The sequence below is a fragment of the Pelobates fuscus genome, chromosome 1, assembly GCF_036172605.1.
Source record: "Pelobates fuscus isolate aPelFus1 chromosome 1, aPelFus1.pri, whole genome shotgun sequence".
Lineage (NCBI taxonomy): Eukaryota > Metazoa > Chordata > Amphibia > Anura > Pelobatidae > Pelobates > Pelobates fuscus.
The window spans coordinates 252156795-252184216 of record NC_086317.1 but is presented as its reverse complement, the minus strand read 5'-3'; the positions used below and the strand labels follow the sequence as shown (position 1 = coordinate 252184216).

The following is a 27422-nucleotide window of genomic DNA, read 5'->3' as shown; positions in this document are numbered from 1 at the left end:
AACATCATTTATTATGAATAAAAGTAAAAAAAATGTGAGAAAAATAAGATTTTTTTTTTATAAATTTGCATTTCCGTCTGACATTTTAACTGTGAATGTCATAATACTGTTAGGTTTTACTGCAAAAAAAATGCACATATTTGTAATCAGCGATGTCTCACGAGTACAACAGTACCCCCCATTAACAGGTTTTATGTTGTTTTGGAAAGTTACAGGGTCAAATATAGAACATTACATTTTCAAACTGAAATTTGCCAGATTAGTAATGTTACCATTGAGACGGTGTGGTAGCCCAGGAATGAGAATTACCCCCATAATGGCATACCATTTGAAAAAGTAGACAAGCCAAGGTATTGAAAGTGGGGTATGTTTAGTCTTTTTTAGTAGCCACTTAGTCACAAACACTGGCCAAAGTTAGCGTTCATATTTGTTTTTGTGTGAAAAAAGCAAAAAACGAATATTTGCCCAGTGTTTGTGACTAAGTGGCTACTAAGAAAGACTGGACATACCCCACTTGCAATACCTCGGGTTGTCTACTTTTGCAAATGGTATGCCATCATGGGGGTAATTCTCATTCCTGGGCTACCATACGCTCTCAAAGGCAACATAACCAATCTGGCAAATTTCAATGTGAAAAAAATGAAATGCAAGCCTTATATGTGACTCTCTAACTTTCCAAAACACCATAAAACCTGTACATGGGGGGTACTGTTATTCTCTGGAGACTTCACTAAACACAAATATTAGTGTTTTAAAACAGTAAAACATATTACAACAATAATATAGACCATAAAAGTGCAGTTCGCTTGTAAAAAAATGCAAAAAACGTCACTTTTACTTAAAATATCATCGTTGTAATACAATTTACCAGTTTGAAACACGAATATTTGAGTTCAGTGAAGTCTCCCGAGTAAAACAGTACCCCCTATGTACAGGTTTTATGGTGTCTTGGAGAGTTACAGGGTCAAATATAGTGCTTGCGAATTAAATTAGCTGCACTTTCTCCCTGTGTTGCCAGGCATGTCAATCAAATTTTAATTAATCAAATCACATAATTACGTTAAAAGATTATTTAAATATACATGTAGAATTTTAATATATATGCATTTATAGGTATTTAAATTCTACGTGTATACTAATGTAATCTTTTATGTAATTATATGTATTTATATATATATATATATATATATATATATTTATTTGCGGTTATTTGTATTTTATATATATATATATAGAATGTCATTCTAAGTGTATTTTGTTACATATATATATATATATATATATATATATATATATATATATATATATATATATATATATATATATATATATATATATATATATATATATATGTAACAAAATACACTTAGAATGACATTCTATATATATATATATAACAAAATACAGTTAGAATGAAATTACATATGCATATATAATCTATATTAAATTTTGTTTCAATATTTTATTTATTTATTTTATTATTTTATGTATTTATTATTTTAATTATACATATTTATATATAATATATATGTACATCTATTATATATATTATATATACATATTATATATATGTAACGTCATTCTAAGTGTATTTTAATATTAATATATATACTTATATTAATATTAAAATACACTTTGTATGACGTTACATATATATAATATGTATATATAATATATATAATAGATGTACATATATATTATATATAAATATGTATAATTAAAATAATAAATACATAAAATAATAAAATAAATAAATAAAATATTGAAACAAAATTTAATATAGATTATATATGCATATGTAATTTCATTCTAACTGTATTTTGTTATATATATATATATATATATATATATATATATATATATATATATATATATATATATATATATATATATATATATATATATATATGTGTGTAACAAAATACACTTAGAATGACATTCTATATATATATATATATATATATATATATATATATATATATATATAAAATACAAATAACCGCAAATAAATATATATATATATATATATATGTAAAAATATATTTAATTTATTTTTTTATACTTCCCACCAGCAGGGGGACTGTCTGATATTTCAAACAGTCCCCCTGCTGGCAGATCCACAGCCAGCTATAGGGGGCCATGTGATCGCTCTTTGAGAGCGATCACATGGCCCCCGGGGGCCTGATTTGCCGTGGGAGGGCTGCCTGGGCTGTGAGGCAGTCCTCCCGAAGCGGATCGCGGCGGAGGTAAGTACATCTTACCTCCTGGGGCTGCAAGCCGTTACGGCGTGCTATGCCGTCATAACGGCTTTAAAGCCCACTTAACCCGTGACGGCATAGCACGGCGTTAAGGGGTTAAATGAACTAATTGCCCAAATCTCACTGTCTTTTCGATTTAAACTAAATACTTGAAGGTTTTCGTTTTGTGTTTAAGGGACATTCCAGGCACCCAGACCACTTCTGCCCATTGGAGTGGTCTGGGTGCCAACTCCCACTACCCTTAACCCTGCAAGTGTAATCTAGTGGCTGTCTTCACCCAAAACATTTCAGCAAGTTGAAGTGATTCAGTGGTCCATAGTGTCCCTTTTAAAAGAATAAATATTGATGGACTGTCAAATGCATTCTTTTGGCATCAATGTCTGAGATACATGGCCTTTTGTGTCTAAATTATTTTTTTTTATATTTTTTTTTTTTGTCTTTATTTCAAAGGCTAAAGCCAGTGGGAAGAAACTACAGAAAGTTATACTTAAAGTGTCTCCTCGAGGAATTATTTTGTATGACAGTGGAACAAACAGTTTAATAGAAAATGTTTCCATTTACAGGTAAGTCATATAAAATATCCTTGTCACGAACATGGGCTACAGGCTCAGCCGAGACAGTGGGCAGTGTGGAAGTAAAAGGGTTAATGACTCCAGATCCCTGGTTAGTCCCAGCAACCTCTTAATTAACCCCTGCAATGCCTCCTACACCAACACCCTAGTACACAATTTACTGCCACCACCAAGACTTTATATCCGGGCATCTTAGGTTACCCCACACACAGTAGAATTAAAATATTAAAACATTACTTTACTGATCAGACATATATAATTAACCCTTTTGTAATATGCTTTCCTCAGGAGAGTGATCTCCTAGAGAACAGACACAAGCTGATGTAAGTAAACATTTAATGACCAAAAGGATTCACAGTGCTGTATACAGAAATGACCTACCGAAACAGATAAGTTGAAAACAGTCCATAAAATAGGAGAAAACACAAGAAATCCTTGCATATATTTACACTTTTTATGTGTCCAAAAGAACTCACATTGGATAATCCGACATACTGGTTGTTTAAGTGGCCAGACCCCTGGATGGATCTGGCAATTGATTGTCCACTCCATCAGACCTGTGATGGGCTCAAGTGTGAAACCCAATAGGCTTCTCAAAATGTGCCGTTTACAGTATACCTCTAGAATTGTTCTCATCCTCCCAATTCTTGCAGTTTTAGAGATCACACATGCAAACTTTAATTCCTTAGAAAGTGTCCATAATGGTTTCCCATGACCAGCACACCTTCCGCTGGGCATGTTTGGTACTAAACAAATGGATATAACCTGGGCGATCTCATAATATATATACATGTTCTCCATATTTCCTTACATGATGTCGTCTGAATAACCCATAGTCAGAGCATATGCACAAATACCTTTATGACGCCCTATTTAGAGCTCTTGTGATGTTTATCTAGTGTTTAAAGATTATGCTGGCTTTAGTGTACTAATTTTTTTATTTTTTATTAAGGACAGGAGGTAAATATTCTGCATAAACTTTATTTACTTACTCCATAGCAGCAAAGCATAAAGAAATCAAACGTAAGGTTCAGGTATTATAAGCCCCTCCCACTGTCAAAGCGACATCACAAGTCCCATAGCCATAATAACTTAATAGAATGAACGATAAGAACTGCAGAATGTCCATGACAATCTTGTAGAACGAGTAGAGTCCAGTTGTCAACATGGATGAAACACACCATTCATGCCGTGAAATCCACTGGCATAGTCTGTGTCAAGTTAAGCTGAAAGAGAATTGTGACTAATTCCCCTTTTCAAGTTAATTTGCCACAAGCTCCTGGAGGAGCCTGCTTGCCAGCCTCCTGTCCAGGCTATGGGCCCTGCAGTGAAACCTGTAAAAGACTACCATACTTGACAAACTGTTGGCACTGATTTCCCTGGAACTGTTCTTGGCATGAGGCCATGTGGCCAGTCAAAACTATGACTTCCAGGAAATTCCTGAACCAATCTGGGTGATTTTTTTTTTTTTTTTTTTTTCATATGTTGTTCACCCAGATTGGGGCTATCAGGGGATGTGTTGGATTTTGGGGTACTTTCTGAACTTTGTGAATATTATTATTATTTTTTATTTTTTTTTGCCTGGAGATAATTCAGTTGCTTACAGGACTTTACTCCATTATCCCCTTAGCAGAGGGGAGGGATTGTGTGCTGTACATGGGCATGTCAGACTGTCTGTTCTGATTGGTTTAGGTCCTTTGTGTTCCTGGGGGGGGAGGAAGCGAAAGACGTAGGCTCTGTGAGTTGGCCATGTTTGTAGGAATGCATCCACTACTGCACTGTCCGGTAACCAACTGTAGAATAGTGATGGTTGGTGCAGGATGCAAAGAGGTCTATCCCCAGTGGTTTGCAAATAGTTGGGATCCAGTTGCCAAATGCTGGTGTCCAGTGGCACAAAAACCAACCTGTTGTCAAGTTGGTGTTCCCCGAGAGGTGTTCTGCCATCAACATGTTAGGAGGGAGGCAATAATTGAATATCTCCTTTGTAAGCTCTGTCAATGTTTGAGAACGTGTGCCTCCTTGATGGTTGATCTAGCGGACTGCGGAGACACTGTTCATGCAGAGGAGAATACAGCAGTTCGATCTTCCCTGCGAAGGGCCCCTGCCAGCAACTCTACCTCAATTTGTGTAAGAGGTCTTGTGCCCCCCTTCCCCCAAATCACCCATGGATATTCCTCAATCGGTGGTTCCCCAGCCCAATCGGCTGGCGTCCGACTCTGCACAAAATGCATCTGAGTGCCGAATATCGCTCGACCGTTCCAAGCAACCATGAGCGTTCTTGGTTCACTCCCTCTGCAACTGGAACCGTGGTCATACGTAGGATTCTTCCTGAAGTAGCGCGCTTTCAACCGTTGCATGGCTCGATAATGCAATGGACCGAGGAAAATCTCTTGAATCGAGGATGATAGAAGTCCCACGACGCATGCAAGAAGTTGAGGGGAAAGTGTCCTGACATATCTAGCAAATCTCAATTGGCTGATATTTTCGCAGAGTGTAGTTGTAGTGTACAGGATTAAGCATCTATTTTGAATCCTAGGAATTGGATACATGTAGAGGGGGTCAGAAATAAATAAAAGTGTGGGTGTGTCAGGAGCAGAATGTTGTAGATGTAAATTTATACATCGAATTCCCCATTGACAAAGGTGGGCCACCACTGGCTTCAGGATTTTGTAACGCACCATGCACTCCAACAGTCAGGTGAACTGCCATAGATCTCCATTTCACAAAAAGCAATGCATTATCTTGCACTTATCCACATTAAATGTCAGATTACCTAAATCCTTTGCCATGTGGCTTATCCCTCCTGGAACATCAACTCTGTTACATATCTTACTATCATCAGCAAAAAGACATACCTTACCATCAAGACCTTCTGCAATATCACTAATAAAAATATTAAAGAGAATGGGTCCAAGTACAGATCCCTGAGGTACCCCACTGGGGGCAAGCCCATGCTTCAAATATACTCCATTGACTACAACCCTCTGTTGCCTGTCACTCCGACTGCCTTACCCATTCAACAATATTTTAATCCAAACTTTGCAGTTTATTGATCAGCCACCTATGTGCAACAGTGTCAAAAGCCTTTCTAAAATCTAGGTAAGCAATGTCTACTGCACCACCCTGACGTATTATTTTAGTCACCCAATCCAAAAAAAACCATAAGATTAGTTTGGCATGATCTCCCTGAAGTAAACCCATGTGTTTTTTTTTTTTTTTTTTTTTTTTTCTTTTTTTAATGTTCAGCAATCCTATCCTTTAACATGGTTTCCATTACTTTCCTCACTACTGAAGTAAGGATTACTGGCCTATAGTTGCCAGACTCCTCCATACTACCTTTCTTGTGAGTGGGGACAACACTCGCTAACTTCCAATCTTCTGGGACTACTCCTATTAACTGAGAGGTAATCATCCTTGAGGCCTAGGTGGATGAACAAATCTCCATCTTGGATAAGGTTCCTGTCGTGTTTTTTTTTTTTTTTTTCTCTTCTCCCTGTTCTAGGAATATGCTGCTGAAGAATACCCCTTTTGTCGTAGTTTGCGCCTCTCTTCCGCAGTTCATTTAACTCTTCCATTCTGTGCGTCTGTGGTTGCAAAGTTCAATGGGCAGTAACGCGGAGTTGTCTCTCTCTCTCTCTCTCTCTCTCTCTCTCTCTCTCTCTCTCTCTCTCTCTCTCTCTCTCTCTCTCATTCTATACGGTATCTGCGTATGGTTTGTAAAACCCATGTCTTCCAGTTTCTGGTAGAAGGGGTTAGTCGGCCTGCGGAGAGTGTCTTGGTTGGTACAGGTGAAATATCTAAAAAAAAAAAAAAAAAAAAAAAAAAAATTAAAAAAAAAAAAAAAATTGTGGCGAACTGTGCTCTAGCTCGTCCTCTACTGCTACAGTCTCTATCCAAGCCCATGGAATACTGGAACGGTTGTCTTCCTTCCACCTCCAAGTAGAATGGTTGGTTGTGTGCATGATGTACAGGGGCCTGATGGCCAAAATCAGCTGGTGGCACGACCATGTTACCGACGAGCCCTTCCAAAAGCACCCTTCTGGGTATTGCCTCAAGACTCTGCGCCTAGATGATAGCACTTTATTTAGAGATGAAGAAAAATCTACATGTTTGTTCAGCTTTTTTTTTTTTTTTCTTTTTTTAAAATGCTTCTCCAAATAGTTTGCCTCAGGTTTGTGTGCCTAGTTCCTTGGCCCCCAAATCTGCAAGTTGGTGTCGATCCTGAACAGTGCTGCACAGCACTTCAGATGAGGGCCACACTCGTGTTGCCCAAGAAACAAAAGCAACGTTGGGTCCACTCGCAGATGTTGTGCACCCATTCACACACTGTCTACTGTAAATTATTCCGCTTGGGCGTCGTCAGCCAGTGTCATAACAAGAATCAGTAGCCCGATAGCATCCAGGAGTTTGTTCTGCGCTCCCCGAAAACCACCTTCCACCCTCCTCCTCCCTCCCCCCCTTTTTTTTTTTATTTTTTGTGGGTCTCTTACCCCTCTGACCATAAATTATAGCATAAGCTGATCAAATTCTCTTTATCCAGGAGGGAGGGGCGTGGGCGTTCAGAGCATAGCCTTTTTTGTACTTCCTTATCAAGAGTGGCTTTTATTTACTTTTTTTTTTTTGCATTAAGTGTTCTTGGGGTGTCCAATCCCCGGAGCGCGGAGGTGTATATTCCTTGGGTCAAACATGCGTTGCCCTTTAATGTTGCTGGAAAATCTCCTTCAGGTTGACCGATGGTAACCGAGGTGTCTGGGGCTCACCCAGAAACATTTCACTGACCTAGGGATTGGAATTCCACAACTTGTCTTCCGAGTCGGAAGCGTCTTCTTACCATTCCTCTAGAATGGAGAGGGATGGGGGTACATCTTGTGGAAAAGTCAAAGGTTCTGGGTAAGATCAATGCTCGCGTCTGCAGGCTTTGCCTTTAGAGGGACCTGTCTTAGATTCTTTGCCCTTTCGGTGGCGTTTAGTCAGGTGGGATTGGCCTTTGGATGAAATATCCGATTCTTCTGCTGCGTCGTTGGATTGGGCGCGTTTTGTAGTTTGCTTAGAAGTGTCTAGACTCATGGTTAGGGCTTTAGCCAAGGCCTTTGACACAAAAGCCGCGTTAATTGGGGCTTGCAAATCAGTGGAGAGCTGGGTGTCTTCTATGCTACGCTCCATTGTATAAGATGTATAACTATGTGGGGCTCACCCAAGTATAGCAGAATATATCAACAAAAATAGTGAGGCAAATAAAGCGTTCAGACTGCTAGGGGGCACATAATGGCGTTATTAAAGCCACGTGTGTATGTATATCTGTATCTATATCAGTCACCCCGAACCAGGATTCTGCCTAACTGGCCGTCCCACACCCTAAAGGTTAACGCCAACCTTAACATTCAGTATGAACAACAAATATCCAATATTTCTCTAAAATTTGAATGGAGAGATCAAAATCACCATCCGAACAAATCACCATCCGAACAAATCGCCTATAAAACTCCCAACAAAATGGCTGTCTGCAATCGCACAATATGAGATCCAGGATGGCTGTTGGAAATCCCACAAAATATTAGTGCGAGAACGAAAAGAACCGAACGCCTAGTTAAACGTTCTGCAAACTCACGAACGGAATAGATCGTAGGATGTCGATCGTTCAGTGGAAATGTGTACGAAAAGTCTGAAACAACCGAACGCAGACTGCGTACGCGGTTTAACCCAATTGGAATAGGAAATGCAAGGGTTTGTCACGTTCAACGTGCGCACAAATATACGATTAAACAAACTTAAACTCAGCGTCTCAGTGTATAATGTTCAGCGCCGCGAACTGGAGCATTCCCGGCATTCGACGGTAAAGTGTAATGGGGGGCACAATAAGGAGAGGGAGCCAGAGTTGTGACAAGTGCAGGAACCCTTTAAGGGCAGGAATGGACTCCTAGGGTGTCCAGGACCCGTGATAACCTCCCCAGTGCCACAATTAAATAATTTACCAAAGAAAACCCACAATAAAGGTGGATAAAAGCATGGAATAAAGTAATAAACAAATTACTTTTGACTTTACTATTGTAAATTTATATTTATGTGGTGGAGCAGCAAATAAAGAGGAAGTAGCTCAGTGGGAGGAGCTTATTATACCATATCCTTGAATAGAATGTTTTTTTTTTTTTTCTGTTTTTTGTTTTTTTGGTGGGGGCAGGGGGGGGGGGGGGGTTCTTATTTGTTGCTATGAAGTAAAAAATAAGTGTGCAAAATATGAAGCCTCATGTCATGGTAAAAGTCAATTTTATGACCTAGGCCTGTTTGGTCAAAGCCTGCAATAAATGTTATCTCAAAATGTACAAAAACAACTTGTCACCTTTCATATGCCAACTCATGCGTGTGGTTTATTTATTTTTTTTGAGATCACTGCTCCAAGGAATGCTGGATTGTCATGCCACTGTTTATCAGGTTGTGTGACTATTTAGATTTGGTGAAACCCTTGGGGTGAGATGCATGATCTTGTTTGTTTGAGGTCCCATCCAACTGAGCCACTACTGCATAGATCTGCTTTAATTTTGGGATTTAAAGTATTTATCCCACTGAACAGGGCTTAAACAACTAATCTAACCAGCTTTCTGGATACTCAGTGGTTTGTATTTGGATGTTGAACGTTTTGAACCTGTGGTATTAGGTGAGATGGACTGTATGACCATATAAATGTCTCCTTTCTTGTAGGATATCTTACTGTGCTGCTGACAAAATTCATGATAAGGTCTTTGCTTACATCGCTCAGAGCCAGCAGAATGAAACATTGGAATGCCACGCGTTTCTATGTACGAAGCGGAAAATGGTAACGTTAATCTGTTGTACTAATCACGATCTGTATCGCAAACAATGATGCCAATCACTTGGGTAGTGAAATAGTTTTGGTCTTAACTGGCTTCACATTTTTGTGGGGTGCTGAAAAATCTAATCTGTACATGTTCCATACTCCATTTTGGTATTTGTTGGTGTGGCGAAACCAACCTCGCCACTGGACCCTGGAGAAGCCTGTTTGCCCGCCTCCTACCTGCTGACTATGGCCCCTGGATTATTTGGGGCATATTGTATTTTATTGTGCGACTGCTGGCCCTTTAAGTACAGTGAATGGTATTTTATTGTACTGCTGCTGGCCCTTTAAGAACTGTCTGGGGACATATTGAGACTTCGGGTAACAATACCCTTTAAGACTATGGCCCCTGAAAAGGAATGGACTTTTATTGGGTGTGTATGGCCCTTTAAGAACCGTCTGGGGACATCTTGTAACTTCGGGTAACAATGCCCCTTTAAGACTATGTCCCCAGACCTGTAAAATAACTTGCCCCAGGCTTTCTCCCTCTTGGTTCAGTAATTAGGGCTTACTGAACCAAGTACCACACAGGCGGACCACCCAGAAGTTAAAGTGTGCAGGCAATTTACCTCCCAGGCTGTGAGGTTACTGCAGGTTAATTGCACGTGGCGGCGGCCATCTTTGTTCAGTCGAACGCGGTCAGCGGTATATGCTAAAGATTCTGTGGAACTAAAATTGGCTACACATTTTGCCGAACACCGCTGACCCTTACCTTCTTCCATACTGAACTTGCAGCTCCAGAGACTAAGTCCCGTTCGAAATGGGACTTAGTCGTTTTTCGGCATGAAATTGACCGGCCGCACAGCCCAAATCTATGGAACTGTTTTGGGCAGGAAAATGTGCTTGCGGTCGGTCATAAAGGGACCTCCAGCTAACTTTTGATCCACTGGATGGATTTGTCTGATTTTTTTTTTTTTTGGAAGGGTTTATGTTTAAAGTGTGCTGATTCCAAATATGTGGTTTTTGGGAAGATTGGATGTATGGATTTAAAGTTATAGCACATGTATAAAAACTGTAGTTTTCCTGGCTGTATAATTGTTAACTGGTTATCTGAGGGGAGGGGATGTGTGGGTTGTACCATGTATCTGATTGGTTATTTTATGCCTCCCCCTGGGTGTGGCCTGTAAGTGTACAAGTGTAATAAAAGCCAGGCTGGATGAGCCAGTCGAGAGTTCTTGTTTTACCCTCAAAGTGAAGTGTCGTCTCATTATTGGGGGAAGGATTTATGGTATGCTGTTCCAGTTGACTGCTAGGAGTGTAAGCCTATTCAACGGTCTACAGCATTCATATGCTTGGGAGAATTTAAAAGGTTTCTCGGATTCGGTGATTGTGGTGTCTGCCAGAGTGCTTGGAGTCCTCAGGAAGCGCTAGGAGCATCCATTAACGGAGGTACCAAGTCGGGGTGCCAGGTGATCCGTTACAGTTGGCATAGTTTTTTGTTTTTTTTTAAACACTGTTATCGGTCTGCATTTCCATTGTTGGTTATTAAAAAATATATTGTGGCACCCTTATAATATCAAATGGGTTAACACTGTACAATGGGACGTTGCTAGGGTATTCCACGCACTATATAAGAATTTTTAATGATACACTGCTTATGGTATCCATTTCTTTATGAAATGCCCACATTAAAAAGAATAATAATTAAGTAAACATGCGGTTTTCTTTTGAGGGGGAATTAAAGTTACATGCAGGATTGAAAGTAACTGGATAATAAACTTTTCCTTACTTGCTAGTAAGTAAACTGTCTGCTGTAGCACATTTTTAATAGTCTCACAGATTAGATTTGCAAGGTTAGGTGTATGCTACATACGTAATCATGCCAAAGTTGTAATCTTTCAAGGCTAGCCCATCAAAAGACCATATGTTCAATGCCACAATTGGTATGGTTCAGAAAAGCTTAGTTTGAATGTTTTACTATTACAATGTGACTAAGCAGCACATCTCTAAAGTGTACAGTAGCAGACTTTTGTGCCAATGGAAGCTTTTCTATGTTACTGTTGGATAACATTGCATTCTATGCTGTCAAACAAGCTCTAAATCTTAGACTGTTTCAAGTGAATTTGATACATGTGGTGCTTAATAGTATAGGCACCCGGAACACTTGATTTCCTCCTTGAAGTGGTTTGTGTGCAGTGTCCCTGTCCCTCTTAGTACAGCAATGTAAGCCTTGCATTTTCTCTAAAAACGGCAGTGTTTTAGATTGCAGTACTAAGAGGAGCTTTCTGTAGTTTCAGAGTTTGACTACATGAAACACCGCTGTGTGTACTCAACACGATGGATGTTCTCAGGCAAAAGGGTGATTTCTCCTCCTCCCTTTTTTTTTTTTATTTCCCCCTTTGGCCATTGTGGGTCAAGGAAGGAATAGAGGGCACTATAGTGTTATGAAAGTGTTTGCACCCAGACCAGCTCAGTGCATGGAGGCACGTGGCAGATGAAGCTATAGTGACAATAATACAGCTTTGTATCCCCTTTAACTGCGCATAGTGAAAGTCTGTCATAACTTGCATCTCACAGCAATTTCTCTGTGAGCCCCATGTGTGACTTGTCCATGATCTATTGACATTTACAGGCCTGTGGATTTCTCTGGTTTTGCCTGGACCTTCTAGTTTATAACTCATTCTCAACACTTTCTATGTATTAAAGTGATTACATTCAAAACTGCAGACTTTAACTGTCACTTTTCAGAACCTCAGTAAATGTTCCCCCACGGTTCCATACAGAGATGTTTCTCTGGCCACCCACCACCTATAACTTTTCCAGTTCTTTACAAATTACCCAAACCTCAAAGGGCACTACATGGCCCAATATAAAATATCACTGTTTAGTAGACAACCGATGAGAACATAAATCTATTTTCATTGGTGTATATATCTAAAAAAAAAAAAAAAAATTGCAAAAGCTGCAGATCTCTTGTCAGAAACTGTTGCAAGCCTGCCCAGACTATCTATGGTTGTCCAAACTTCCCAGTGCAGCTTAAGCAAATTCTTTGAAACGTAAGTGCTCTCAGCAATTACCGCCACTGTAGGTTGGCTCCACTGAGCTAATCAAACCAGGAACATGACTTTAGGTGGGTGTGGTGGTGTCCCTTAACACTTTTTATTCTTGACAAACCTAAATTCACATGAGTCCTATTCATCAGTCTTTACAAAAACATAATCTTGTGATTTGGGTAAAAACAAGTTGGATGTCTTCAGCCAGATTCTGAGATATTTCACTTTGCAATTGTCCTTTACCTTCCTTTCAGTCTGGAGAAGATGTTGCTATTAAACCTTCTTACATCTTCTGATGGTGTGAATCCAAAGAGCACAGTAGTGTTTTTTTTTTTGTTTTTTTTTTTTCATGTTGGATGTCTGTAGGACACAAATTCCTTATATCTCATGGGAATCTAATGTTGATGTCTTTCAAGTCTAAGTGTTGTGTATTGTATAATATTCAGAGACTTACAATAACATGCTATCCTGCAGGAATTTGAATCAAAGTGGTATTCAGCAGTATTATGACTTCTGAACAAGTCTCTGCAGTTCATATTCAGCCTAAAATAGAACATCTGCTATTAGTGCTGTATGGGAATGAAGCCAAAAATAGATTATCACATGACAGTGGGGGGGAGGGAGGCTAGTAAAAAGGGTAAAAGAACTGCAAATAGTTCACTCTACAGCAATGTAGTGTAAGGATACTGTAACAGTTCACTGCATTATTTTCCCCTCCATCAATCCTCTCAGGAAGAGGTTTGTATATCCTGATCTTGTAGGTCCAATTCTACTGTAGTGCAGAGTTAATGGAAAGGAATATAATTATGTATCAGGAGCAATAATAGTAACTTCGCTATACTAGAAGCCAGTATAAAGCCTCAAATTAGATCTCAGCAGTGTGAGAGCTGTGTGTGCAGAAGATCAAAAATAGAGCATCATGTGTGCAAAGTAACAGGAAAGAGGAGGGCAGTGGGAAACCTCAAACAGCTAGTTTATAAAAGGTGTTAAAGCATGATCTTCCTTTTATTTTTTTATTTGTATCTTTTTTTTTTTTTTTTTTTTTTTTTTTGTCTGATTGCATCTTGGGGATGCTCACTTAGTGTTTATGATCTATATCCCTTACCCAATTTATTTTGTAGGGAAGTATTGACTGTATTTGGTGTAATGGACAAATCCGGTTTCAGTTTTCTCTTCTCTCTGCCTCCTCAGGCGCAAGCGGTTACATTAACTGTGGCTCAAGCCTTTAAAGTTGCTTTTGAATTTTGGCAAGTATCACGAGACAGTAAGTACACTTCATGTGGTTTTTTTGTTTTTTTTTCTCCTCCACTTCCCCCTCATCTGCTGTTTTGCACATCTGTCATAGGTACAGAAAACCAGTGCACAGGTATATACCAAAAAGCCTAAATTGTATTTTTTTTTTTTTTAGCCAAGGACTGTTGGCTTTACTCTTCCTTCTAAACTTTATGGCATTTATAAATGCCAAGACAGACATTTTAAAGCAGGGAGCTGGTCTATTGGTAATACAGCCAATTTGAACTGGTCAGCAGTGTCTCAACCAATTTCTGGGCTCTTGGAAATTAAGGACCAATTGCTCAATTGTTGTGGCACTGGCTTATATAATGAATATTAAAATTTTAACCAAGAAGTAACTAACTTTATAGTTCTTGATATTCTGGTTGAATGTGGGTAGGAAATACACAAAGCATTGTAATATTAAAATGTCACTTTAATATAATTATAGTAACAAACTGCTATAACAGCACAATGTCAATTTACCTTAATTACAGCAAGTAACCAGCACACATGCTAGCTGTAATAATGCATTACAGAAAATACAAAACCACAATTGTAATTTACAAAAGCCACAGCCCTTGGAGTCAGCTGATGGTGGTCTACTTTCTACACAGTCCAATAGTCTTACATTTGGTTTTTATTCCCAGTGGGATGCTGTCTGGGAGGCAACTTCCCTAAAGTAGGGGCTAGCCTTTGATGTCACTGCCAGAAGCACATGCTTAAGAAAATATATAATGAAAATGACTTTATTCCTACATACTGCCTCTAGAGGTAGATACCACTTTTTTTTTTTTTAAACTACAGCTTCAATGATGTTTTGTAATTCTAAAAGCATTCCAAAGGTATGCAAGGAGTTGTAGTTCTACATCTGGGAAATTAAGTTTTTGGGCACCCCTTCTCTAAAGCATTAACGTTATGTTTTAGTTATGGCATAAATCATTACACCAGTCTAAATAAAATAAATCCCTACCAGATTTTGTAATTTTAAGCTTGTCATGTCTGTACACCACTAACCTTTTTTTCAGTTTTTTTATTTTTTTATGCTTAAAGTAGCTAGTTCTCAATTTTTTTTTTTGTTTTTTTTTTTTGTTTTTTTTTTCCTTTCCTAGGTAAAGAAAAGAGGGAGAAAGCTGGCTCAGATGGTGAGGGTGCTAGTAGTTCTCAATCAGATGGTTCATCAAGTATTACCAGTCTTAAAGCAGGTGAGTTGTCTAGCGTGGTTTAACTTTGGTATTTTGCGTACTATATAGGCTATAAAATTGTTCAGGTGACTTGTCTGCACGTATAAAAAGATCACTACAAAATCTCGACTTTTGTGTGTGGTTTTTGTTTTTTGGGGTGGTGCGGGGGAGGAATAAAATTTTACTTTGTATTTAAAAGTGTTTAAAAACAGCATTACAGTTTAAAAACCTTTCGCTGACCTGCATTTGTGTCTTAAAGACATTTGGATCTTCATATCTAGAAATATATATATTTTTATTTTTTGCTAGAAAGGGTTTGTTTCCTGTGTTATTGCTTTTCTTTACAAATTAAAGCTTCATGGTATTTGATCTTTCTTTCAGCTACAGGTAACTTGCTTGAGATGGAAGACCAAACCAAAGCGTTAGAAATGTTAAACGCCAGCGACAATCACTTTGACGAGCTATTCAGACAAAATGCTGGCACAGAGAACAACAACATAGTATGGGTATGCATTTAACATCTTCACTTACACGTGTGTGTCAGGTCTGGCAAAATCATATAAATATAGTAGAAAGGACCGCACTCCAAGGTCTTTGATAGTTTTCAAATAAAATTTTACTTTTATTTAATCCATATAAAAGTCAACGTTTCAGCCCCCACATGGAGCTTTCATCAGGACAAGAAATAATATAGTGTGTATGTGTGTATATATATATATATATATATATATATATATATATATATATATATATATATATATATATATTTTTTTTTTTCTGCACATTTAAAATCTGCCTAAATATTAATGCTGATCTCTCCTCTCCCCCTATATTCTCTTATCTAGGAATTGGATGATGGACTGGATGAAGCATTTTCAAGGTAAATTTTAGAATCCAGCAAAGATTTGATGTATGGAAACACCATGTGTCTCTGTTAGAACCCAAAACTTCTGTGCGTCTATTTTTGCTTGATAGGTACAGAAAACTTGCTTGGCCTCAAGCTACTGACCAGGTTTGCTGTAGCAATTTCTCTTTAATGGTTACTCAACATAAAATAAAACGGTTTATAAAATGTTCATAGCAAAATATACTACTCATGCAAACAAGTAAACCTTTATATAATGGGTCACAATCTTTGTCTTACAAGAGTAACTGTAAAGTTCAGTGACCCTGTTTTGTTCCTAGTTATGCAAATGGACCATAAACTCACCACTAATAAAATGTAAACTCAATATTTGCACATAAAGCATTGCTCTCCTTCCCTATTGGGTATTGCATAATGTCTTTTCTTCACTGCAACATGTGTGATCAGTGTCATATTGTAGCATATAGTGATTACTAAAAATGCAGATGGTGTTTCTTCAGTTAACTTCTGGTATTTACTTCTGTAGTAAATGTAAAATATCAATATTAAAAGCATCAAAACCACTTTAGCTTATTGATGCAGTGTAGGAGTTAAATGACCCTTATTTCTGTTTGTTGCAGCTCCAAATACACCTTCTCCATTGGCTATGACTGAAATTAAACCTTTTCATGCAGGCTGTCAATCAGATGGCAACTTGCTTCAGACTTTCTCTCCTGCTCTATAAATTAGAGTTTAATTACTCACAGGAGGCTCCTGCAAGGTTAATAAACAGTGCAATAAAAGAGGTTTAAAGGACCAATATAGGCACCAAGACCACTTCAGCTTAATGAAGTGGTCTGGGTGCCTGGTCCGTCTAGGATTAACCCTTTCTGCTGTAAACATAGCCATTTCAGAGAAACAGCTATGTTTACTTATGGGTTAATCTAGCCTCTAGTGGCTGTCTCATTGACAGTCGCAAGAGGCGCTTCCCACTGTGATTTTCAGTGAGAAGATGCCAGCGTCCATAGGAAAGCATTTAGAATTCTTTCCTATGAGACTGGCTGAATGCGCGCAGCTCTTGTTGCGCATGCGCATTCAGCCGATGACATTAAAGAGGGAGGAGAGTCCGGCGCTGGAAAAATAAGGGGTTAACCCATTCCTCTCCCTTCAGCGCCACGAGAGTGGGACCCTGAAGGTGGGGGCACCCTCAGGGCACTATAGTGCCAGGGAAAAGAGTTTGTTTTTCCAGCGCTATAGTGGTCCATTAACCCCTTAAGGACACATGACATGTGTGACATGTCATGATTCCCTTTTATTCCAGAAGTTTGGTCCTTAAGGGGTTAAACAGACTTTTTACAGGAAGTTTTAGGAATTCTGCATGGAGGTGTGACTTGGCTCCTCAGTTGCAGATAACTGAGCAGCTGCATGATCTCTACACCAAAACTTCATTAAACTAAGGTTATTTTGGTGACTATATAGTGTCCACTTAAGGGTTTGTTAAATGGAATGAAAACACTAGCTTGTTGCACAGAAGCAGGTGTTGCATGTTCAATTTATGCTACAAACACATATATATATATATATATATATATATATATATATATATATATATATATATATATATATATATATATATATATATATATATATATATATATATAATAATTTTTCTTTCGTTTCTTCACATTTAATCTTTAAACCTATTGGAATATCTATTTTGGGGTGTAGTGGTTTTCATTAAATCTTGTTTTTATGTTTTGCTACACTTCTCTGAATTGGACAATCGTCTTTTTTGTAATTACAAGATATGTGGAAACCGATATGGCAATCTAATTCCAGAAACTGTTCTAGAGATTTTGACCTGCTGGCCGGACTGTCTGGGCTGCGCAGCAGGAAGCCGGGCAGATGTGCTAAGCTGGTAGTGGGGAGCTGTGATCTCCCTGCTCACGCACTGCAGAGTGATGTTGGGAGCCAGTGACGTCACAAATCAGTGCTCACTGGCTGCCTGCCCCAAGGGGCTCAAATGTGGCCAGCCATCCAGCTCTTGGGGCCCCCTTAGAGGCTAGGAAGGCATTTGGGGGTGGCTATTTATTTATTTTTTTTCCTTTTCTTTGCCGCCCAAGGTAAATGCCTTTTTAGCCGTGTGGAAAATAAATCTCTGCACAAGAGCTTGGATGCCAGATATTGCCTGCTTTTCAAACTGTGTATATCATATTTTTTTTTAATTTTTAAATATAGTATCTACATGCTTGGGTACTATGTAAATGCCAAATAAGTGACTTTACCCTTTATCAATTTTCAGACTTGCAGAGTCCAGAACCAACCCACAAGTTCTTGACATCGGATTAACTGCAAATGACCTTCAGGGTGAAGAATGCTTATCTCCTTCCACCTGGGACAAAGTGGAGTTAAGTCCTACAGATGGAGATGAACTGTTCATGTTCTGACCTTTCAACTCTACCAATAAATGCAATACTCCAGCAGAGGATTTTGTTTAACCTGCAGAATCACAAAATGCACTTATAACGGGACCGTAAAACCAAAGCCTTGGCACACAAATATATATATATTTTTTTCTATTTCTTTGTTGAAAGAATGACCAATGCAAACACATATTGTAGTGAATACAGCTTGTTAATTTTTGTTCTAAAATGCTTTTAAAGCAAGTGTTAATAATCTGCTTAAAGGGCCCTTTACATTTTAGAGCACAATCAATAATCTACATCCTTTTAGCAGGAGTATCTGTTACAAGTCGGGTTTTTATAACACATCCTCAGACAAGTCCCACAAAACCGCTTTGATTCCATAACCTTTAATAGACATCTTAAAAGTCTTATTCTGATGCACTTGTCTTCCCAGAAGAAAAATATGTTGTATTCAGTGTACAAAGAATAAATTCCAACTAGGCATTTGGCCCTAAAATGACATGTGCATTAATTTGCAACACTTTATTTACTTGAAAACTAAACACCGTGTGTGCCAAAATTGCAAGTTTAGAATAATTCATCTACTCTGCTATAGTCACAGCTTGACTACTTTAGCCACAATTTTGTAACTGGTTTTGAAATGGCCAGTCTTGCAAAACAAACCGTTTTTTCTAAATTTCCAGTTTTTCTCAAACCTTTGTTTACATTGTTTCATCAGGTCTGTTATATTTGTCACTCCTCTTCTCCCCTCCTCCCCCACTCCCCCCCGTTTTGAAAATCTCACATGGTAATTCAAACGTTCTGTAACCCGCACAATTTATGTAAATTATACACTAATGGAATACACGGCTAAATTTGATAATGCTATACAAACGATTGGTTAGATAAACAATATTTTGAACACCAACAGACCAGATCTTGGTTGGAGGGTTTTTTTGTTTTTTTTTATCCAGTGGTTTTCCAGTAAGTACATATAAAACATGGAATGATTGTGCTCTGTGGTCTGTATACTGCTGTGTCATTGTAGTTAGAATTTCATATTTGATATATGACCACATAACGTTTATATAAACTTGTTTTTAAATGTTTCTTTTTAAGCATATTCACTCATTGGTCACTTAGGCTATCCAAATGTCAGTAAAAGGTAATTTATTAATTTTTTTTTATGTAGCACTTGATCACTTGACATACTGTGACACAGAACTATACTGATCGTATAGTACAGAGACTCTGGTTTATGTAATCTCTCTAAATTTGTTTTACTATCCCTCCCCTTTCTCTCACTTTCCTCAAGACAAACAAAACATTTTGTGGCTTTCAAACACCTTAAGTAACACTAAAATGTGTAGGTGAACTTTTTTTTTTTTTTTTTTTAAGATACTTTCAGTCAAATTTTTTTGCGCTTTTTTAGGTTTTTGTTTTGACTGAAAATATTTAATGCAGGAGACAATCATTTAGCTGTAACAAAGATGCTAAAATGTATTTTGTTTTATTAAATCACACTGGCTGATCTAACACTGTAATCTCTTACTGACAAAACCAACTTCAGCAGTCTGCTGTGAATCATGGGGAGGTATAGAGCAAGCTGTGTAAACCTGCACTACTGGAATGCGTTCTTGAATAAGGTTGCTATCCTGGGAATCAAACTGTATAAACTACCATTGTGCAAAGTAGTGGAAACAGGAAAGCTAAACCCTTAAAATCCATGCAATTTGGATATTTGAAATGGGCAAAATATCCAGATATTCATAATGTAGAGTTGAAGAGCATTTTCTGTGCACGGAGTTAAGTGGAGAGGGCTTTTTTTTTTTTATTTACAGTTCATTTTAGATTTAACTAATGCAAACAGGATCTGAAGACTCCAATGCATTAAGGAATCCTGTTAAAAGGCAATTCTGCATCTCTGAAAAGAACCACTAACTATGCTATCTTCACTATTACTATGTACTTTTTACAAAGTTTAGGCTGAACTTGATGGCCACAAGTTTTTTTTTGAGACATGGTTTGCATACATTACTGTCTTAACCCCACTGCTAGTGTCTGGAAATAAGGTGAGCAAAACTTTGATTGGGATTATGGGGCCTATTTCTACCACTAGACTGTTTCTTTAAGCACTGACAAATATTTAATATGGAATTCAAACCTGTCACATGCTTGCAGGCCTGTCTAACTTCCTACGGAGTTGGAGAACTGCTTTTGCTCATTCATATCAACTTTGTTTCACAGAACACAATTTTGGGTACTCACAAAATCTACATACAGTAGGAGAATGTCATTACAAGACAAGAGCTCTCCTTGTTAAAAGTATCATGTAATTAAACCTATTGGGGTGTAGAGAGTAGGTCTATACATTTTGTATCTATTTCTAACAGCCTCCACATAGTGACAGTTTTTGAAGAAGCTATTGCAGTCTTCCATAAATTCCCCCCCCCCCCCCCCCCCTTTAAGTTGAAGTATGAACTTTCATGTAGATGTATTTCAGGGCTAACATCAGCTCCGAACTTGTATTAACATTTTACATCTAGGTTCTGATTCTGCAAAACATCTATTCCTAGATCTTCAATCCTTCGTGTACTTTGCATACTTGTCATGGCTTGACCATTTACAGGAACCTGGGGTCTGAGAAGCTTTCATCATAAGTGAAGAAGCAAACTTGTTGCCTAATGAATACTGCATCCTTTATTTGATATGCTCCATGCTATTATACAGTGCAAATATGGGCTTTGCTCTTCACTTTCTCCATCCTCATATAGATAACTTACACAAGCTGCTTGTTCCTCCAATAGGGATGGCATCTGGCAACTAAGCTCCAAATTCTACTACGGTAAATCTAAGTGGTTACTCTGGGGCAAAAATACCTGAGATTTAATTTTAAAAAGTCTCCAACTCTGCTACAATCATAACTGCCTATTTATGTCTCATTTTAATTTGTAAGAGAACAGAGGGTGAGCCACTAAAAGTTTTGCAAAGTGTGTATGGGGTGGCTGTAAAATGTGTACTTTAATGTAACCGTGCTCTTTACTTTTATGGTGTTTGGAGCCTGAGGTTTACACCTGTCAGATGCACACCTCTGAAATTGGCCAGGCACTTGGTAAGTGCAGGCTGGGAATCTGAGGCTGTGCTCTGACTCTCTAGAGAAAGTGGAACCGCAAGGGAACCACTGATTTGTGCACCAACCGAAGGTGCAAATCTCAAGCTGTCCCAGACCTGTCCTCCCCAGTAGATCAGCTGCTTGCCAGTGGCAGGGCTAATGGTGCCCAGTGTCTGGAACATGTGTTGGGTGATAGAAATTTCACATGCTTGCAAGGTCTCTGCCATTCTTGGATGGGGTGTCTGTAAAAGTATCAAAAACCTCAAATTACATAGAGATCATGTATTTGACCATCTTTGTGGTGTTACTTTTTGAAGGTGTGAATTATCTGATCACTGTTCACGTTAAGAAGAACAGATAAAAACACATCCGCTCTGCCTTGCTGTATAAAGTGTAGTCACATGATGTCTGCTTTAATCGTGGTGCAAGGCAGATTCTGGAAATCATAGCAAATAGTTATTAAGTGTGGATGGGGAGTTGATTATTTTAAAAAAAAACATTACTTATACCATCTGTGTCTGTCAAACCACAGAAATAAATACTGGAATTAAGCTTATTTATTAACACCACGATCATTTTTTTTTTTTTCATACACTAATGTATGGACTTTCAGTAATGATATCAGGCAGTTGCCACTGGAAGTTCCTAAACTGCATTACAGAACTTCATACCATTTCTGTGGTATGTATCTAAGGGGGTATGGCAGTATTTCTGGCCTCCTCTCAAAATGCTTTATAACACTCTGCTGTTACTCTCCAACACTACCTGTAGAAATTTAGTTTAACCTGTCTCTTTAATACATATTTTCAATTGACTCGACAATGGTGCTTGTTGGTCAGAAGTTCCACTTGCTCAAGACAAGGCCTTAAAGGGATGCTATAGTCAGTCACCAAAACAACTTTATCTTAATGAAGCAGTTTTTGTGTATCGATTTATGTTCCTGAAGTCTCAATACTCTGCCATGTAGTAGTTAAATCACCTTTTGTTTTCTGTTGATGTAGCCCTTGCCACACCTCGCCTGGCTGTTTTTTCAAGCTCAATCATGTTAACTTTAATCACACACCGTAAGGTCTAGCAAGCTGCTGACCGTGCAGGAGATAAGATATATTAAAGTAACGCCGTTATTGCATTCTATGTTGTCCCCATTATGATGGGCTTTAAAGCCGTTGAGGCAGCATGGAACGCCTTTCAGCCTCAGAGCCTGCCCAACACTTGCATCTGCTGTGATCCATTTTGGGATGCATGACAGCCCAGTCCCCCCTCCTCCCCTCCCCCTGCTCAATCAGGGCCCTAGGGGCCATGTGATCACACAAACTGCACTTTAACAGACTATCTTGTGATACGTTTTACTGCTTTTTAAAACCCTAATATTTACTGTTACTGTTTTACTTGTAAGACATCGCTTAATACAAATATGTGTACTTAATTGCAGAACAGCTAACAGTATTCTGACATTCACAGTTAACATTCCATGCAGAACTAAAACAAAGAACACTTCATTTCTCACTTTTTAAAAAATATTTTATTCATATTGTTTTATAGCTAAATATTTGAAAAATGAAAGCCCTGTTTTTCATGAATAAAATGATATACAAGTGTGGATGCACTTGATATGAAACAGTTGACTTACGGTTGGACAGACACGGCACAAATTTAAGGTTTTGTTTACATTTTGTATTGATCAGACCTTGTACAATTGGCTCAGTCCTTAACCCTAGAACGCCGTAACTGCTTGCTGCCCTGGAGCCTCGGGAATACTTACCTTCCCCGTGATCCGCTTCGGGAGGACTGCCTGACAGCCCAGACAGCCCTCCCACGGCAAGTCAGGACCCCGGGTGCCATGTGATCGATCTCAAAGAGCAATCCGATGGGCCCCCTATAGCTGGCTGTGGATCTGCCAGCAGGGAGACTGTCTGGGCTGTCAGACAGTCCCCCTGCTGGTGGGAGGTGTAAAAAATGTAATAAATATTTAACATGTTTAAAATAAATATAATATACATATATATTATGTATGCATCTTATAATATATAGGCTATAATTGTGATACGTTTTACGGTTTTGAAACCCTATGTGTTCAGTGAGGTCTTCACCATAAAACCTTTACATGAGGAGAATGGTTTTACTCGGTTTTAAAAAGTTAGAGTCAAATATAAGGCTTGCGTTATGTTTTTTCACATTGAAATTTGCCAGATTGCCTTCAAACAGGCAGCTCGAGCGGTGGCAGCATGGGTCCGACCAGCTACCCGGCGGCACGTGTGAGTATCCACAACGAGCCCCCAGGGCGGCCTCTGGAAAGGGACGAAGACAGAAGGCGAAGCAGCGAGAAGCGATGGCTCGCCTCTCAGACGCCAATACTCACCTTTTCAAGCATCCACAACCAGCAAAGAGAGCCCGCGGACGAGCAACAGCCCAGCCCCAGCAATACCCCGAGGCAAGCAGACAAGCTAAGGGGCCAGCACAAGAGACTGCTCTCAGCCGGAATAATACAACCCCAGCACAAGCGGTGTCCCCCACGTGGCAAGCCTCGGACCGCTCTCAAACCCACGCCATCAGCCTGCCGCCCATGGGCGTAGGGTAAAAGGGAACATTTGCCTCTAGTTGGCACAATAGTATGACACTGTGCAAAACCAATAGGCTACCTAGCTCTCTTAGAACTTTCCACGCTATTTGTGTCTCTCCCAGATAGGCGTTTATTTTCTACCAACGTGCATTGGCTTATATCGGCATTTAAGACCGCAAGTTGAATAAGTTGAAACATGTCTACTAATATGCCTTCTCTTCTCTTCTTCTCACCTTCTCAGCCCTGTATTGCTGTAAACTAAATTGCGCTCAGGCTGCTTATAGACGAAATCACTTGGCATTGTATTACTTTAAATACCTGATTCAGTTACGCTGGTTACCTTACTATTTTAATATATGTCAATAAGTCTATCTGTATGTACACCTGCATGTGTAATCCTCCCTGACACATCAAACTAAAGCATAGCAAAGCATACATTAACATGCAAACTACTGATAAGCGAGGATATGCAACAGCAACGTTCACCCTAAGCTACTGTTACCGAGCGATGATGTAACTTACTATAACTAATGCGAATAACCTATGTGTACCTAGCCTGCCTTAGTAACATAAAAGTTGTGCTTGTTCTATCTAAATGCTATATAACAGTTGACAAATCTGTATGCTCAATGTGTTGGAATATGCTGTTGTGGCATTGCTGACAAGCGGTTGTTATTCATGCACAGCAAAAATAAAGAATTAAAAAAGAAATTTGCCAGATTGGTTATGTTGCCTTTGAGACTGTATGGTAGCCCAGGAATGAGAATTACCCCCATGATGGCATACCATTTGCAATAGTAGACAACCCAAGGTATTGAAAATGGGGGTATGTCCAGTCTTTTTTTTAGTAGCCACTTAGTCACAAACAAAATTATTTAACTCCTAGATGGCAGAGAACTGAGCAGTGAGCCTGCAGGGTAGGGATGTGCATGGGCAAAACATTTGGTTTGGCAATTTGGGTAAGAAAACAATGTGTCTGCTTTGGCAATTCTGTCCAATGGCATTCAGTAATTCAGACCCGAACCACATGTTTTGCCACTTTTCAGAAATACAAAGCAATTGGAACTAAGAACATTCCGAAGCATCCGAATGTCTGACTTGCACCAAATTCGTCCGAATGTACATTTGGAACTAAACAAATTGCACATGTCTACTGCAGGGGCATGATCTATACATCAAAACTGCTTCATTAACCCCTTAAGGACACAGCTTCAAAAGCTTGTCTTTCACTTAATGACACAAGCAATTTGTGAATTTTTTTTTTGTTTGCGTACAACTGCAATTTCCATTTTACGAACTTATTGCACCAACACATGATTATTACTATTATTTACAGTTTTTTAAAGGACAGAAAGGGCTTTAATTTGAGATATATAATATATAGAGAATGTTCCTGCACTCAAGCTGTAATGTTTCAAGAAAATTGCCGGGTGCCAGCCAGGGCTCAAGTGTATCCAAAAAATAGCAAAACGTATATATGTGCACTCACGGTTGAGAAATAAAATCTTCAATACTTTATTTTATATTTATATATATATATATATATATATTTTTTTTTTTGTGGTCAGGGAAAAAAGTATTAATGTTAAACCTTGGAAATGAGCTAAAGTTGCTTGGGGTGTGCCGAAACCAAATGTTCAGGCGGGCTCGGGCCTGTAAATAAAGTGGTCAAAAATGATATTTAACCATGTGTGACCGAAAGCAAGGAATTGTGCTGGAAGGAACCTATATACCTCCCCAGATTTTGCAAGGTTCTTACTTTGTGTAATTAGCCCCAGGGAAATGTGTTATGTTATAATGAATGTTGCGCTTTAAATATGTGTATATTTGGGCCCTGGGGTGGAGCACTTGGAGAGTAGGGAGGGCCAGTGCTCCACTCCACATTTTGGAAGTTGCTTGTAACCTACAGGTGAGAAGTCCAGTTCCAGAGTTTGAATCCTAATCTAACTCACCTGAAAAGTATTGTCAATTAGCAGTGCTATTCATAGGCGTGCGCAGCCTGTTGCATTAGGGTGTGCACCCTAAAGCACAAACACACGCTGCGTGTATATGTATTTTTATATACACATACACACACATATATATATATATATATATATATATATATATATATATATATATATATATATACATGCATACACACAAATATACATAGGTGCAGTGTGTGTGATTGTGAGCAGTGCAGCGTGTAAGGGGTGCAGTCTGTGTGATTGCGAGGGGTACAGTGTGTTGTAATTGTGAAGGGTGCAGTGTGTATGATTGTGAAGGGTACAGTGTGTGTAATTGTGAGGGGTCAGTGTGTGTGATTGTGAGGGATGCAATGTGTGTGGGGTACAGTGTGTATGATTGTGAGGGGTGCACTGTGTGGGCGACAGGGGGTAGGGGGTGGAGGGGCAGTGACAGAGGGTAGGGGGGTGGAGGGGCAGCGACAGGGGGTAAGGGGGGGTAGAGGGGCAGTGACAGGTGGTAGCAGGGGTAGATGGTTAGTGACAGGGGTTGGGGTAGAGGGGCAGTGACAGGAGGTAGCAGGGGTAGAGGGGCAGTGACAGGAGGTAGCAGGGGTAGAGGGGCAGTGACAGGAGGTAGCAGGGGTAGATGGTTAGTGACAGGGGTTGGGGTAGAGGGGCAGTGTAAGGGGTTAGGGGTAGTGACAGGGGTTAGGGGGTAGAGGGGCAGTAACAGGGGGTGTGGGTGAGTGGAGGGGCAGTGACAGGGGGTAAGGGGGTAGTAACAGGGGATTGGGGTAGAGGGGCAGTGACAGGGGTTGGGGGGGCAGTAACAGGGGGTGTGGGGGAGAGGAAGGGCAGTGGCAGGGGGTAGTGACAGGGGTTAAGGGGGTAGAGGGGCAGTGACGGGGGGTAGTGACAGGGGTTAGGGGGTAGGGGGGCAGTAACGGGGTGTGGGGGAGTGGAGGGGCAGTGGCAGGGGGTAGTGACAGGGGTTAGGGGGTAGGGGGGCAGTAACGGGGTGTGGGGGAGTGGAGGGGCAGTGGCAGGGGGTAGTGACAGGGATTAAGGGGGTAGAGGGGCAGTGACGGGGGGGTAGGGGGTAGTGACATGGGTTAGGGGGGATTGAGGGGCAGTGGCAGGGGGTAGGGGGGTAGTGACAGGGGTAAGGGGGGTAGAGGGGCAATGAAAGGGGTTAGGGGGGGTAGGGGGGTAGTGACATGGGTTAGGGGGGATTGAGGGGCAGTGCCAGGGGGTAGGGGGGTAGTGACAGGGGTAAGGGGGGTAGAGGGGCAATTAAAGGGGTTAGGGGGGGTAGGGGGGTAGTGACATGGGTTAGGGGGGATTGAGGGGCAGTGGCAGGGGGTAGGGGGGTAGTGACAGGGGTAAGGGGGGCTAGGGGCGTAGTGACAGGGGTTAGGGGGGG

General features: G+C 39.7%; 1 protein-coding gene across 2 annotated transcripts in view; it reads left to right on the top strand.

Annotated features, from left to right (window-relative positions):
• Positions 1-19765, top strand: part of LDLRAP1 (low density lipoprotein receptor adaptor protein 1) — a 32131-nt gene extending 12366 nt beyond the window's left edge. The window contains exons 3-9 of one of the 2 annotated variants that reach the window (XM_063444557.1): positions 2709-2821; positions 9527-9641; positions 13865-13937; positions 15058-15150; positions 15517-15635; positions 15975-16009; positions 18276-19765. In XM_063444557.1, the coding sequence (XP_063300627.1) occupies positions 2709-2821; positions 9527-9641; positions 13865-13937; positions 15058-15150; positions 15517-15635; positions 15975-16009; positions 18276-18420 (693 nt within the window). In that variant the 3' untranslated portion in view covers positions 18421-19765. Of the gene's footprint in view, positions 1-2708; positions 2822-9526; positions 9642-13864; positions 13938-15057; positions 15151-15510; positions 15636-15974; positions 16010-18275 lie in introns of both variants that reach the window. The other variant, XM_063444556.1, reaches the window with a different exon arrangement.
• The last annotated feature ends 7657 nt before the right edge of the window (positions 19766-27422 follow it).